Raw genomic sequence first — 15,813 nt, 5'->3', positions numbered from 1 at the left:
AAGGTTCTTATCAAATAGGTCCTTGAACTATTGATTTTGTGTCTAACATACTTTGTGAATTAACGAATCTATTAGACATAAAACTAAAAGTTCAAGGTCTTATCAGAAACAAAATCAAAAGTTTAGGGACTTACCATACACTTTAAAATTCGGAGACCTATTAGACACAAATTTGAAAGTTCCGAGACGTATTAGATACAAACCTAAACAAATTTAACTAAAAAAAAAAATTAGAAAACAAATTGATTACCTAATAACAAAATGTACCAAACTGACCCTAAAACGGTTCATTACTGAGAGAGTTGAATGCTTCCTTAATTTAATCAACCCTTTGTTGACAAAATTATAGATGGCTTTTCTGCTATCAGCATGCATATAAATTATAAAATGTCTTGTCAATCTTAAAGTCGGTTTTTCTTTCCCAAGATTGAGTTATATTTGGAGAAAAAGAATTAGGTCAAGATAGAAGGTCAAAGACTACCTGTGGTGTATACGAAAAGTAATAGTTGATCTTTGTTATAGACCAGACATCGAGAATAGATCGTATTTGGCAGTCTCGAGTAAAATCATATAGAAGAACATTCACTTACGCATCGACTCGAAGGTTCGGGAATCATGTGGCTGATATCTCAAGGTCTCAGTGAAGAGGCAGAAAGTTCCTTTATGTGATGTGGGGTAGAGGGATTCCATTAGAGCTATATAGGCCCTACCTGTACTGCCACAAAAATTGGTGAGAAAATGAGACACCTATCAACAGCTTCTTTCTTTCAAGGGTTCAAATAGGTATAAAGATTCCCCACGAAAACAGGTCAATATATTTTGTGGGATAGACTTCAACCTCCACATTGAATGGATCATGTTAATATGCCTTGCGTTGAAACTTCTAGTGCATAGATTCTGTTGGAGATGGCTTTTAAAAATGATCTCCCATTTTGTTATTAGAAGAGAAGAAAAAAAAAGGTGTAGGTATAGTATACTATATTTCTAACACTACTTTCTATTATATACGAATAGGGGGAGAAAAAATAAAAACAAAACAAAAAAAAATACAAAACAAAACGGAAAAAAGTGAGACAACGAATAATGCAGGTCTCTTAGTTAATTCTGAAAACTATCTAAAAGTTGTTTCCTGCCAATACGATTTATGGATAAAATAATGGTTTTTATTTTTCAAAAAACAAACTAATTTTAAAACATGCCTTTGTAACCTACCCAAATAATTCCATTAATAGCATGCTCATACTAAAGAAAATGCTGATGACCTCCATAATAAAGTGTTGGTATAGTTTAACGAAGGAGCAATTTGAGGTAAATAAACTCACATCGTGTTTATATCAAAGTGAATATAGTTCAACTGGCATAAAATATGTGTTTATACCAATGTTGTATCTGATAGATCTTTAAACATTAGAAAAATGTTCAATACGTCTCTATACTTTAATTTTGTATCTAATAGGTTATTGACATATTAGTCAATTTTAAAATTTACAAAAAAAAAAAAATTAGAAAATTTAAAAGTTGGAGTCCTATTAAACAGAAAATTATAAGTTTGGAAACTTTTTAGACATCATTTAATTTCATTGACCTATTAAACTAAATTATGTGTACATGGTGCGAAAAGGAACAGGAGAATCAGAGATAAACCTTGGAAATGACTTGGAAGCATGGGTCGCTAAAGAGCATAAGTTGCTTGAAGATACTCCACAATTTCAGCACTTTCAAACATACGCACCCCTGTGTTGGGGTCATCTAAGTATGGAACCTATCAGCCATTTGATTCAAAATATCATTAACTTTGCTTGTTGGATAATAATCAGAAAATGCTCAAGAAGAAGAAAAGAAAGGACAGTCCCTGTAGGTGCAACTTGTTAGATGTACCTGAAAGTGTCCCTCTTTCTCATACAGTTCTTGTCGTTTCGGGCTCCCACGAGCGCAGCTGAATTGAACAAAGAGAACTAAACATCAAAAAATATTGTTGTACTTAACTTTACTAAGCCATTCATCGTTTTAGCATCAAACTGAACTGAACGTAGCTTTGAGTTTTTTTTTTTCCTTTTTTTTAAATATTTGCTGCATTACTAAAATGATGAAAATAATTATTTAACAAAATAAGACTGGGAGATGGTAGAATCTAGAGTGGTAAATGTCTTGGCCCTTTTTTTGTGTGTAAATGCAAAGTAAGCTAATTTGCATAAATCCCAAAAAATCAATGTGAGAAATAAATTATGACAAAGGAAAGGATTTTAGAAAATTGGGTTTACTTGCATTGTAACTGTAATCCAATGGACAAGTCAATTTTGGAAAGAAGTAGCAAGAAATTGTAATACTTCACAATTTCTTGCTTAGGCTAGGAGTCTATGAAACGACATTAGATTCTCTCGGCCTAACAAACTTAGGCTACCCAAATTACAATCTTAGACACAAAGGAGATATAAATGAAAGATTATACTAATTATAGCCTTTCAAGAGGGCAAACTCTCTCCCACCTAAATCTAATTTCCAATCATATTCTTGTCTTCCAAACTTCTAACTGCCTCTATTTTTTCAACCAACCCCACAATAATTATCATTATGCCACTACTAATATTGTAATGTGTAATGCAGTCCCAATATTTTCTTGTTAATACTCTATATTCAAGCTTAGTAATCTTTTTCCTTCTACTTCTTTTCCCCCCTAAAAGGCTTGGCCCCAGTGCCATATTGACAAAGATTTATATGCAAAGATCTAGATGATATTGATAGGTGAGTGCAAGTAATTAATGCATAATCTGCCTTGAAAAGTGAACGGTACAAGAGATTTTACCAATGTACTAAATGTGGTAACTCCAACTCTACAAGTACTTCACGAACAAGTTTGCAAAATGGAGAACCCTGAGAGAGGAGAGAAGCATAGAGATTCAAAATACTGTACAAGGGAAGAGATCTTACAAATATCCATCACTACACATCAAGGAAATGAACTTAATAGTTATGAAACAAGTCCGATTAAATGACCTCATATGCCCATAGTTCTAGCGGAGCAGGAGGAAGCTTTGATGGCTTATAGATAGAACCCTGCAATTAACACAAGCAACAAATGGGCAAGCTATAAGTTCCTCGGTTTGCTTCCCTGTCTTAATTCCTTTCCAAAGAGAGGTTATCTACAAAGTTACTAAGTTTCATGAACAAGTAAGAATTTGAAAATATCTAACCCTGCCCAAACGACCAATCATAGCAAAGCCCTCTGTCAACGTCTGCAACAAAAAAAAAAAAAAAAAATATTGTTACGTATGAATGGAGAAACTTACAACCTTACCCAATCTCAACTATTTCTACAGTTCCATCAAATACTTAAAACAAAAAGGAAAAAAGGAAAAAAGGCGTAAACTACCAACCGTCAAAAGTCCAAGAGAGAGAAAAAGAGGTACATTTCCATCACCTACATAAACATAAGACATCATGAAAAACTAGAATAAGCCAAGGTCAGATATAGCATGTTTGATCAGTAAAACTGCTATAAAGGTTAAATGAACAGTTTTAGAATTGTAATGCTCGAAGATTGAAGGAAAAAAGAGTATCCTTGCCTAATTCAACATTGACATGCTGGCAAAACTTTTAAAATTATCAGAAAGAGATTCAGCCTTCTCATTTTCTTTGCAAAACGGAAGGAACAACCGAAGTTCAATGAACAAAAATAAAAAATAATAATAATAATAAAAAATAAAAAATAAAAAGAAGAAGAAAAAAACAAACCTATTTTCAAAGAAATCTTTAACTTGAGTAAGCAAACAATAAGAAATAATGAGATAAATAATGGATCAAACTGAACATATGAATTGCGATGAGTCCACACCATAGTTTTGAACCAGATACTTGATTATGTCATCTGATTCATACATTGAAACTCCTGTGTTTGGATCAACCTGCAACCAAATACCAAACTTGAAGCTTAACACTTCATCAGGAGTTGCTGGTTAATCTAAAAGGTTGCAAACAAGCCATACACAAAGGAAGAGATTAAGAGAACTAATAACAATCTGTACATTGTAGGGAAGGAGGAAACTGGAAATGGTCAATCTTTAAGCGATGGAATAATTGAGTTTGGGTTATCAATTATTTGGAATGAAAACTTTTGGTGATGAGTTAAAAATTCGTGTTTTGAGATGCATCAGAAAATAAATAGAAAAACTGTAAAACCCATAATTCATACTAGGTATGTCACATTTCAGCCTCCTTCATTCTTGACATTTCCTCAAGCAATATATAATTAAATATTAGATTTGCTCCAAATAGAAAGACATAAGGCATTAAATGAATGAAATGGAAAAAGGACAATTTCAAACCATATATGGAAATTGCTGCTTTCCTCCCATCTGAAGAACTTTGGGCCGGAAGTTCGGACCATTCCTAGGGCAAGGATAGAATAGAATATCTAGATCTAACACAGCAACAATTTCCCTGACCTGGAAGCAGACAAGCAAAGAATATTAAAAATATTGTTTTAAAAAAATTTGTAGGCACAAAAATCCAAAATACAGTAACCTCAAAAGGGAGGACACAATTCACAGAAAATAAAGGCTACAAAAATAACATTATCGCTCAATTCACGTATTATGAAACATTTGAGGATCTTTTTGTTTTTAATTCAAAAATAGGCAGGGTAGTAAATTGGAACCTCTAACCTCTTTGTCGATGGTACATACTTTATGCTAGTTGAGTGGTTGTATTTGTTGTTTGTATCTCTTTTTTTTCCCCCTCTCCTTTTGGGAGCTTATATATTTTAAACTTTTATTCCTTTTCATTACATCGATGAGAAGTTGTTTCTTGTCTAAAATACACACTTTATGCCAGTTGAGTTATGCTCATATAGGCATGATCCTTTTATTTTTGTCAAAGCATAAAACCAAAGGAAGACTCTTGTGATATTGCAACAGTTGAAAGCACATGGTCATTGAATCTTTAACAATTGACATTGTAGAAAATTTGAAGAAACTAACTTTGTGATCAGACTCAAAGAGTTGAAGAGTGATCAATCTATTATATTACCTCTTTGATCTTTGATACTTTACACTTTCAAGTTTGATCTCTATTAAATAAATTAGCCTGTATTCAGTTCAACATCTGAGACAAGGTCTTTTTTTGTATGCAAGGCATTGAAGAGGTCATCTCAAGATTGAAACTATCGACACCAACTAGACAACATACTCATGTGCCTGGATCATCATTCATGGCAAGTGAAATAATATTCCAAAAAGACCTTAACCATCAGGGGCTTAAGTGATAAATATACAAAGGGACTAATGAAAAAAATGGAGATGCAAGATCCTTCATTTGATGAAGTTCTTTAGGGGTAAAATTACCTTCCGACAAAATGGACAACTGTATCCGTTGATGACGGTCCATGAATTGAGATGGTAATAAAAAGAAAGATTGAAGTTAGTCTATACTCAATCATAGTAAATTCATAACACATGAAAATTTCAACAAAGAGGAGGAAGTCAGTCTAGGCTTTAGAACACAAGTGCTAAGACTACATTGTGCCAACCTCACAGTACAGAGAAAGGGAAGTACCTCTCAAACTCATATATCTCAATAGGCTTCTCTGGGCGAGGTCCTAACTTTGAAGTCTCTTTGACCTTGAAACCTATCATTCACCCGTAAAAATAATAAAAATCCACAAAAGAAACTTGTCAACATGCATCTAATTAATGAGAACCAAACCTCATTAATATTCTGCTGACCTTCTTTTTCTCTCTCCCTCTTTTTTCTTTATTTAATAATTGAAACTCAAAACAGTTCATCTTAAGACCAAGTCAGTAAACTGGCCTCATTAGCTTAACACTCGGCCACGAATTGCAGGCATAGACATTAATTTTAAGATTTTCCTTTCTAGGATGTCAGGTCAAAAGGTTCTACTCCATGATCACGGACTCGGTTGTTGGTAATATCAATGAGAAAATAACTTTCAAACATGTTCGAATAGATAAAAGGAAAATTGGGCAAATAGACAAGTGCATTCCACAATTTTCCTATATCCATGAGTGTCTAGGCCGACTTGTGTGTACCTCAACTATTTTCACAAGACAATCCTTGAAGTGGACTCCACATTTTTAAGTGAAATAATTCGAAGATAAACATCTTACAGCTAAAACCAACAAAAACTTATAATAGTAGTTACCAGCAATTTCAAGAGCATATTTGTCTGGGGGGAACTCATTTTTGGGAACCAATGTGGCCGAGTACCTAGCAAGATACAACATAGAAGCAAGCTCACTTACAACATTCAAACTTCCAAGCATCCACGGTCACGCTCAACAGGAATTAAGTAAAATTAAAATCTGAACTTCATTTAGTGAAATCTATTCTGTAACTTGCTCTGGACATTTGCTTCAACAAAAAAGCTTTATTCTACAAGCACTTCAGCTATGTTTCCTGTAACTTCCTTTAATTCATACATAATAATTTCGAAACAAACCCGAAGAAATAGTTCTCATCTGCATCATGGTTCAGAATTTCCTATGCTACAGATGGTTTATTATTTCTGAGACATAAATTCTATAACTGAAAGCTCATTTTGAGCGACTTTTATATCTGCAATATGAAAGGCCCTATAGCGAACTTAAAACGGCGTACCCAAAGTAGTTGTAAGCGAAAATAAGAAATAAAAAAGAATAGACAAAATAATAATATATATAAAAAAATTAAACAAAAGTAAAATAGAATAGAGTGAGAAAGTTCATACCCATTGACGAATATACCAGTTCCAAGCCTAAAGATTAAGGAAAGAGAAGCGCCCAGGACATCAAGAATCTTGTCAGGTCTGACGCCGAAACGCTTGGGCTCCGGTGGCTTGAAATTGGGCGGAGGAGAAAATGAAGAAGAAGAAGAAGATGATGAAGAAAGCCCTAGGTTTTCATTTTCTTTAGTCCCCACGGAAGTTGAAGTTGAAGAACTCTCAGATGGCCTTGAGGTCGCTCGAATAGAAATGGAGGCTTTGGGGGTTTTAGTGTTCGGAAGTTGTCTTAAGAAGGGAGTTGATGACAAATTCAGAGCTCCCGCCATTTTTCTTCTTCGGATTCCGATCAGTGGCCAGTCCCTGGCAGCTGAAAAGGTTGGGCACGTGATTTGCAGGCGTAAAATGAGAAAAAAAGTATAATAAATTAATAATAGGTGGTCTGAAATTTGACAGGTAATACAGTTTAGCATGCTCTTACGATTTATCCATTTGGCGTCGTGGACGGTTTATCTGTTCTTGCTCCACACGTAACTATACATCGTGAATCGTCCATTTCTTGACGTCGCCTCTGCATTTAGAAGTTTGGAACTACACGTCGTAAGTCGCTAAATATACTCGCGGTAACACCGAGCCTCTACCGTCTTATCTATCTTATTCCTAAATTTTTATATCATTAATTTATACAAAATATCATGATGTGTCAAAAACATACAATTAGAATTAGGTCTTTAAACTTTTGTAAAAAGAACTATATTTGAACTTTGAGTTTTTTTTTTAAATAATATTAGAGAGTTCTTTTTCTTTGTTATATAAGATGAAAATTAATGTTTATAAAAAATAAAAGATATCTTATATCATTTACGTAATATTGGAGATTTTTTTTTATATATATATAAGATGAAAATTAATGTTTGTGAAAATTAAAAGATATACATGATATCATTTACATAAATTAGTGTGACAATTGATGCATAAAAGTTGATTATGTAAATAATTTTAACCATATCTTTTGAGATAAAATAAATAGTAACCACAATCTTAATCTTCTATGTGATTGCAAATACTATAACATGTATTCTAATTTTCACATATCAATTTTCATGTCAATTTTCATCATCAAAATTTAGCAAAAAGATTTTTTTGTGACAAACTTAAAGTGTATTTTCTTAGGACAACATTCAAAATTTAACGGTAAAAACAAAAATTATTGAAGTATAAAGCTATACAAGTAAATCAAAAGAGTAAAGAAAGAAAGAAAGAAAGAAAGAAGGTTTACAAATTTTTCTAAGCGTTTAAATCACTGAAATTCTTTTACATCCTCAATCCTACAGGCTACTAGTACTGACTGAGTTATGAAAATGACAAGAAAATTCATGAATAAGAAATATTGGGTATATGTTTTTACTTGATGAACACACTTTTGCGAGTAAAGATGAAAAGTTAGAGAATACGTACGGACGATAAAATGTTGGATTGCCTTTTTCATCCTCAATCCTACAAGGAAAACAATGATATTTCATATGAAATTGAAATGAGTTTAGCATCTTTCTGTTCACATTTTTACATGTATTCTCTTAATAATCAAGCGTATTAATGTGAACAGCTTTGAACTGCTGTCTTTCAATGCTCTGAAAGGTGAGAGTGGAAGCATTACATTTGCTTTGAAAAAATTATCAAATTAAACTCCATAGCTTTCAGAAATCTGTCCTGCTCCATCAATAGTTTCAACTATTCAATCAGTCCTAACAACAGTTCACCATGGGGTCTTCATCATGAGCTCTAAGACGATGTTTCACATAAAAACAGAGACCCTCCAAATAATGAACAACCATATACCAGGACATCTAAAAATTTTATCCATCTTCAGATCCTAATCTTCTTACCCTTCACTACGAATTCAAACTCAGATCCTAATCTTCTTACCCTTCACTACGAATTCAAACTTTTTGCAGTAAAATTTCAAGCTAAGCATTCACGCACAGAACAATGAGCAACTGTTTGATTACACGGGAAAATATCAACATAGTCATTACATAAATAAATAAGAGAACATCCATACGAGTTCTCGTCAGGTTGTGTCAGATCTTCTTGGTTATACAATGTCTTATAAGCTTCAAGTCATGCAACATCTCCAGCCAGATGTGGACCTGCAATTGAGTCACGTATACCGTTTTTTTCCTCCTTAGAGGCCTAATGCTACCAGAAACAACTTAGATTTTTTATTTCCGAGGTGTGAAATAGTGCTATGAGGATTGAACTGGTAATAAATAATAATAGTAATAATAATCAACTGCAAAAGATGTTGCGGATAGAACTATCTTCCATAAATCAACAAAACGATATCTGATAGGTTTAAGCCGAGTGAAGAAGACATGGATGGAGCTAAAATTCTCATTAATACTAACTAAAAAGGAATGAAAACTCTACTTCACTGCATTCTGAAGTAATCTAGCCAGAAACCTGAATTTATAATTCTTCAAAAGCAAGGAAAAGAATTAACTAACAGAATAAGCATGCTACGCTGGAGAAGATAGAGGCCAGACAGAGGAGGTTTATGATAACAAAATCCGAGTATGGAGTTAGAGTTCTTATTGTATTTCAATCTGACCTAGTTATCCTGCTGTGTTTAAGAGCCTTTGCAGGCAGAAACGTGCAAAATCTAATGAACAAGGTCAAAATTATATAAAACTAATCCATTCTTAAAATTGAAGCTTATATGATTCTGGCTCATCCAGCAAAATTGAAGCAGTTAATTTTCCAAGCCAATTCATACTACAATTATGAATGTGCAATTACTTTTTTACTCAGAATAGCAGTAGCACCATGGCTCAGAGTTTATAGGAACTTGAACCATTTACCTCCAAATTGTATTTTTGTCAATTTTAATAAGATCTCTATGATGAAAGTGTTTGGGGCAGTTCAATTGAGAAGGAAATATAATTCCCCTATCAATTCACACTGCCAGCCATGATAATAAACAAAATGAATGCAGCTCTTCCCTACTTAGGAACAATAGTAAAGAAAACTAAGCAATCCTCTAAAGTTAGTTGTTTGGTTCCTATGAGGCATTTCAACTTTAGATTATTTTTTAGTTTATTATAATGGCCATGATCCTGCAAAAATAAATAAATAAAGTAACTTGAAGTTCAGTTTACCAGCATTTATCCAAACCCAAGGAACATGGAAATTCCCAACTATTATATCCAGGAGGTGTAGACCGGGGTGAAATGTGTGAGGACATTAGCATGTTCAAATCTTCAGTATTGACTATTGAGTTCCATTGGTGCACCATCCATTACTTGATGGAGCTGTATTTAAAAGTGAAAGTGACATATACACACTCATATACAGTTCATATAATATGAGTAAAATGTGGCTATACACCAGAGACGAATTTCAAGATCTATAATGATACTGCTATACTTCTTTCTTCTCTACTTCCAGTGCAATCTCATTACGACGTTGAAATGGAAGAGTAAAGGGTGGATTATACTGCAAACCGCATAGACAGAAAGTCAGCAACTATAATAAAGCAGGATTGCATGTGTACTATGAAAAAAACAGAGAAGTTTTATACTACTCGACTTAGATGATCACAATACCTGTGCTACCTCCACAAAACTGCCAGCTTTAACTTGAAACTCCTTGTCATTCTTCAAAGCATCCCTTAATCTAGATTCTCTCCGTTTGACTTCTTCATCGGTGACAAAACCTGATTGAACGAAGAAGAAACATCAGTTGAATTGCATAAAAACATTTGGAATCAAGGCTCTTGAGAATGTTATCTCACTATCAACAACATTGTTTCACATCTTATAAAGTAACGACTGAAGTATGATGATGTGGACTTGGCAGCAAATTTTTAGTGTCAGTCATTGTTCAAAATAATTTAAACTTTTCCAGCACCGGAACTCGGCAATGTGCTCCGAGACTATGGAACAAAATTTCAACCCTGAAGTCCAGATTCTACATAGAGAAAAAAGAGTTTCTAGGTTAAATGGAGAAGACCTGAAAAGGCTATAACCGCAACAATTTTCCTTGAGACTTCTTGAATCCTAACCGATGTGTCTTGGGGCACTGGCAAGTTTGGACCATATTTGGAGGGCATCACAAATGACATCTTCCACTGATCTTTACCATCGACCTGAAAAGACAACAATAGAAGAAAAAATTTACAACATCGAATGGAAAACCCATAAATATCATATTTGAGAAGAAGAATGTAAGGAGCAGGTCTAACTGGTGTCAACATGTGAAGAACTTACATTTTTGGTTATTACAGGGGTTGTCATATCCATCTTTTCCCCATCAGACTTGTATTGACTCGTCAAAACTGGTGTTGTCATTTCCATTTTCTCTCTTGCCTTGTTCTAGTATTAGGACCGGATTTGGATTAGGATGGAAAACAGAGATCAAGATTAACAAATTTCATCTCGGATCTTCAAATCTACCTTACCAAAAAGGTACTCGGCCAAGATATTGAAGGATCGAGATGCACCACTGAAATCAAATCCACTCTTTCCCGGCATGGTTGTTTCCGCTATAAAGTACGACTGTCCAACCGATCATTGCCACATATCGTGAGCTAATTCTTAGACTAAGTCAATATTATGCTTAGTTTAGAAACAACGAGGCTGTACAATACAAAATTGAGGAGGTAGGAAACTATACCTCAACCTCCCTTATTTCATATTCGTCTCTTCGACTTAAGACCTTGAACTTCGGGGTCTCGAGATCAGGAACTAGATTAACTCAAAACGAATTATTAGGCTCATAACAATAAGAGATAGAAATACAAGCTGAACTGCATTAGAGCTCAATCGCAGGACGAATCTCGCAAGTGTGAAATTCACAACCAACAAACACAATTCTCTAGATAGAAATACCTGCCATTAAAGCCTCCTCTAAATTCCGACTCTCGAACCTTTTAGGCAACAAGTATTTCGAAGTTTCAGAAGCTAATTCCAATAAAACTGCAGGCCAGCCGGAAAAGAGCGAATTAAACAAGAACTAAAACTTCGAGTACTATCGATAATCAAAAATCAAATACTGAGACATTACCGCGCTGAGAGAGAGCAGATGCTTGAGAAGCAAGTGCAAAAGCAAGAGAAAGTCGAGCTTCCTGAGCGGAAATGCTCCTTCGCGACTGTGAAGTAGCTACAGCAGAGCTATCCCTGGCCGTAGAATCAGCGACGATGGAGCTTGAAGACGATCTGCGACGAATTATCGAAGGATGAGGACATAGAGATCCAAACGAGGTTCTGGAGAGGACGGAAGGATTGCAGTGGAGCATTTTTCTTCAGGGATTTCAAATTTCTGTTGCAGAGAGTGAAATTTTGTGAGGTCTCGGTGACGGTGAGCAGATTTTCCCGGGAATCCATTTTCATGGCTTTGCCACGAGCCACTATTGAATATGGGCTGAAAATTTTACGATTGGGCCTGATGTGTGGGCTTGGTTTAATCGAAGAAATTTCGGAGTTAATCAGAGAAATGACAAACTTTTAAAGTTTCAATGAGAAATTGATTTTAGGTTTTGAAAAATAGTAAAATGATTAAATAAATAATTGATTAATAATTTGTGAATGTCATAAAATAGACTATAAAATAGGAAGATCAAAATTTAATTACGATATAATATAAGATATTAATGAGGATATTTTAGGATTAACTAAAAAACACGTCACGTGTAATAGAGACATTTTGTCATAATTCAAAAGAATCCCGTCGTTTGCTATTTTTATCAAATGATAGTATAATTACTGCTATATGTTTGAATATTCAAGCAAGAAATTTAGTCGAAAAAATTGTAAATTTGCCTTCTCGAACCTTAAAAAAAAAAGGAAAAAAAAAAAAAAAAAGATGAATTTCATTTAAACCACGACTAACTACAAACCAAGCCGTCGTTAAGAGCAGACGCCACCCAATTCGGAAAACAAGACACTCAAAACCTCGAAGTCTTCAACATCGAAGGAAACACGTTGAATATTAAAAAGAAGTAAAAACAGCCCGCGCAAGAGAGTGAGCAACCAAGTTACAAGTACAATTACCTTTCACAAAAGAGACAACCACCACCATATTCTCTATTTCATAAAGGTCGGTGGATGACGAGATCATGCATTATATCACCGACTTCGATTCCACAATCAGGGTTGGAGCAACTCCCCTTCTCAAACTTATTTTTTATTCTATAATTCAAAATTGTAAATACTTTTACGCATTTACTATAGATTGAAGTTAGAAAAAATAACAATAAAAATAAAAATAAAAATTCTAACATGTTGAATCTAGAAAGTTTTTGTGTTTGATTCTTGAACCCTCACAAGTGTCTAATAAATTCTTCAATTTTAGAAAACTTTTAAGATCCAATTATTTAAATTTAAATTTAATGTCCAACAAAACCAAAGTTTTACTTTTGTATATAATAAATTTGGACTCATTAATCAACACTTATATCACGTTGTAATTGACATTTAGTTAGTGTTACGACATAAAAATTGTTGAGATGACCGTATGGATTATTCTCTGTTGTACTTGGTAACATGTATTGACTTTAGTTGTATTTATTATTAGTTGGTAGCTAAATCTCATAGTCTACCTAATCTCGATTTTTACTTTCTCTTATTATCTTTATTGATGTAGTTAAGGCAGCCTCCAATCTCTGTAAATTGTAAGCTTGAGTTAATAAAATTATTAGGGGTGTTCATGGGTTGGGGGTATTTTTTATCGGGTTGGTGGGATTGGCTACCCGAGTAACCCGAATAGGGTACCAACCCAACCAAACCCTTAAAATTTGGGTTGGGTTGGGTTGGGTTGTCTTGTCTTGTCGGGTTATGTTTTTTTTTCCTCCTGTTTTTGGTAGATTAAGAAATCTTACAACAACCCAATCATTATAAAAACATTGATTCAAGATAAATATAAACGTAAAATAGTCTTTAAATATTAATTGGTATATCTATAATCCATAGTCACAAACATATCCGTGAATCGAATTTCTAAAACATAAAGTACAATTATCCATATTTGTGAAACCACATATCCATGAATCCATAGTTAATAGTTAGACACAAACATAAAGTACAACATTAATAGAATACAATACATAACCACATAAGTTCTTAATCCTATAGAATTACATAACAACAGCCAACGACTAAATTATGAACCAAACTTCTAAAACCACAATTATTAGCATCCCGAGCATTCGACTTAGTTTTGAAAATTAAAAAAAAAAAAAATCCAAGTTAGTTTAAATAAAATAAATCAACAATAAACAATAAAAAGATATATCATGTAAGTATTCAACTTACCATGAAAATTGTCAACCCGTAGAGTTTCATTTTTGTATTATGATGGAGGGCTAGACATTATCTAGAAAAACAATATAAAGGTATATAATGTCATACAAAAATGCATAGTAAATTGCAACAAATGAATAACAATTAAGTTGGAGGCACCACTTACCACTCTCAATTTTTTCACAAATCTCCTTTTCTTCAAGCTGTGAAGGAAGATCGAATAAGAATGTTTTACCACGGATCCAATTTTGTGTACAAATCAAAGCTTCCACTGTTTTAGGTGATAATGAACTTCTAAAAGGATAAAAAAATCCTCCATCATGTACTAAATACTGATTTAGAAGGCACAGTAGACACTTGAACGATAAAAACATCTTGAGCAATTTTTTATAAAACTTGGTATTTATGGCCATTTAGTTTCCACCAACCCAAAACATCAAAATGATCACTTAGCTCTTCACAAATATCAATCCACATCATTCCTCAATTCTAAAGTATGTTTTTCTTCTCTTCTTCTCTTGTATCGTGATAATACAAGACCACTTAAGTCAGTCTCAACAATAATTCTCGAACTCAATAGTCTTGAACTATCACTTGATTCAACTTGTTCATAAATACAATTTGGACACTCAAATCATCACCAAAGGCATCGACTTGTGATTTGTAAAAATTATACAAACGCATCAAATAAGCTTCAATCCCATCAACAAGAGCTTTAGCCATAGCATCATCATAAACACTTTCAAAGCAAAAGGCATACATAATCTAATTTGTAACGTGGATCAAGCACCACAGCTAGAAATACAAGCTTATTAATTTTTTCAAATGAACCCCAATATCTGTCATACTTTGCCTTCATATTTATAACCATAGTACACGAAATAGAGTTATGCGCTTTGCTCCAACGAATTAAAAGCTTATTAATACCCCACATCTCATGAAAGTAAGAATTTGCAGTCACATATAAAGAACCATTTATCTTCATAGTGACATCATAGAATACCTTCAAATATATGACAAACACTTCAATATTTTTCCAATCAGAATTACTTGGTGGCCTTACCCTATTCTTTCCATGATCATCTTCAGCAAAATAGTCCTAATAATCCAACTCCTCTTTCTCTAATATTTGAAAAGCTTTATCAATTTTGAGTGCATGCTCAAGCATAAGATAAGTAGAGTTCCACCTTATTGTTAGGATTGATACCCTAAACTCTCGTAGGATCCTATAGTTAGTAAACACTTGTATGAACAAATTCTTGTGATGTAATAATATGAGATATTTTCATCACTGTTGTCTATGAAATATGAGATATTTTATTTGCATTTACCACAAACCAATAAACTAAGATCCCTGGTTGTCGTTGTAACTTAAGCATGTATATGGAGACATATAAGTGGATCATGCCTTAAGTGATAACCTAAATGGTCTGAGTATATGGATATAGGAGGGAAACCTTATCCTGGTGACGCTACGGATACGCCCCGCTTTATAGATAGTTACAAGTATTATGACGTGCTACAGATGGTTTGATCCTGATCATTCATGTGGAGACATGCGAACGGGGGTGTCCTATATAAAGGAGTTTGTATAAGATAAGACCACGAAGTGTTTAGTCTCGTTATATAACGTTGTTCATGACAGAGACTTTCATTTCACTAGGATGACCATAGATAACATGACCTTAATCCTGAGTGAGTTGGGAACTCTTGCCTATGAGGACAGTCTTTTGATTTGCATGGGTGTGACCAGATTGCCGACTCAAACCTACCACTTTGAGGATTCGTCTGATTGGGGAGTTG

At 33.9% G+C, this 15,813-nt stretch overlaps 2 protein-coding genes across 3 annotated transcripts; both read right to left on the bottom strand.

The window, feature by feature from the left end:
- Positions 1 to 354: 354 nt before the first annotated feature.
- LOC120090967 lies at positions 355 to 7,122 on the bottom strand. 2 transcript variants are annotated; one of them, XM_039048708.1, is made up of 13 exons: positions 6,722 to 7,122; positions 6,158 to 6,222; positions 5,551 to 5,623; positions 5,340 to 5,358; positions 4,323 to 4,442; positions 3,833 to 3,902; positions 3,375 to 3,418; positions 3,192 to 3,233; positions 2,995 to 3,054; positions 2,804 to 2,871; positions 1,879 to 1,936; positions 1,645 to 1,762; positions 355 to 715 (listed from the first exon to the last, which is right to left on the bottom strand). In XM_039048708.1, exons 1-12 carry the CDS (start codon positions 7,039 to 7,041, stop codon positions 1,673 to 1,675), a joined length of 1,029 nt encoding a protein of 342 aa, XP_038904636.1. In that variant the 5' UTR covers positions 7,042 to 7,122; the 3' UTR covers positions 355 to 715; positions 1,645 to 1,672. The 2 variants fall into 2 exon arrangements, with proteins under 2 accessions (XP_038904636.1, XP_038904635.1); XM_039048707.1 differs by having other exon boundaries at positions 355 to 710.
- A 2,753-nt stretch (positions 7,123 to 9,875) lies between these two features.
- Positions 9,876 to 12,079, bottom strand: LOC120090968 (heme-binding-like protein At3g10130, chloroplastic). The gene is made up of 8 exons (XM_039048709.1): positions 11,777 to 12,079; positions 11,602 to 11,688; positions 11,387 to 11,457; positions 11,167 to 11,268; positions 10,981 to 11,085; positions 10,724 to 10,859; positions 10,318 to 10,427; positions 9,876 to 10,207 (listed from the first exon to the last, which is right to left on the bottom strand). The coding sequence occupies exons 1-8, from the start codon at positions 12,006 to 12,008 to the stop codon at positions 10,133 to 10,135; spliced, it is 918 nt and encodes a 305-aa protein (XP_038904637.1). The 5' UTR covers positions 12,009 to 12,079; the 3' UTR covers positions 9,876 to 10,132.
- Positions 12,080 to 15,813: the final 3,734 nt, after the last annotated feature.

Source organism: Benincasa hispida, chromosome 11 (assembly GCF_009727055.1).
Source record: "Benincasa hispida cultivar B227 chromosome 11, ASM972705v1, whole genome shotgun sequence".
NCBI classification, from domain to species: Eukaryota; Viridiplantae; Streptophyta; class Magnoliopsida; order Cucurbitales; family Cucurbitaceae; genus Benincasa; species Benincasa hispida.
Note: the sequence above shows the minus strand (reverse complement) of the source record. Positions and strands in the feature narration are given on the sequence as shown.

Bases quoted from the DNA above. Each gene is read 5' to 3' on its own strand.
- LOC120090968 (XM_039048709.1), bottom strand. From the start codon at position 12,008: ATGCTCCACTGCAATCCTTCCGTCCTCTCCAGAACCTCGTTTGGATCT. The intron at 11,689-11,776 runs GTAATGTCTCAG...GCTGGCCTGCAG, and splicing joins ATCTGCTCTCTCTCAGCGCG to TTTTATTGGAATTAGCTTCT. The intron at 11,458-11,601 runs GTATTTCTATCT...GAGTTAATCTAG, and splicing joins AGAGGAGGCTTTAATGGCAG to TTCCTGATCTCGAGACCCCG.
- LOC120090967 (XM_039048708.1), bottom strand. From the start codon at position 7,041: ATGGCGGGAGCTCTGAATTTGTCATCAACTCCCTTCTTAAGACAACTT. The intron at 2,872-2,994 runs GTCATTTAATCG...CTCCTCTCTCAG, and splicing joins TAGAACTATGGGCATATGAG to GGTTCTCCATTTTGCAAACT. The intron at 1,937-2,803 runs GTAAAATCTCTT...TGTTCAATTCAG, and splicing joins TTACCACATTTAGTACATTG to CTGCGCTCGTGGGAGCCCGA.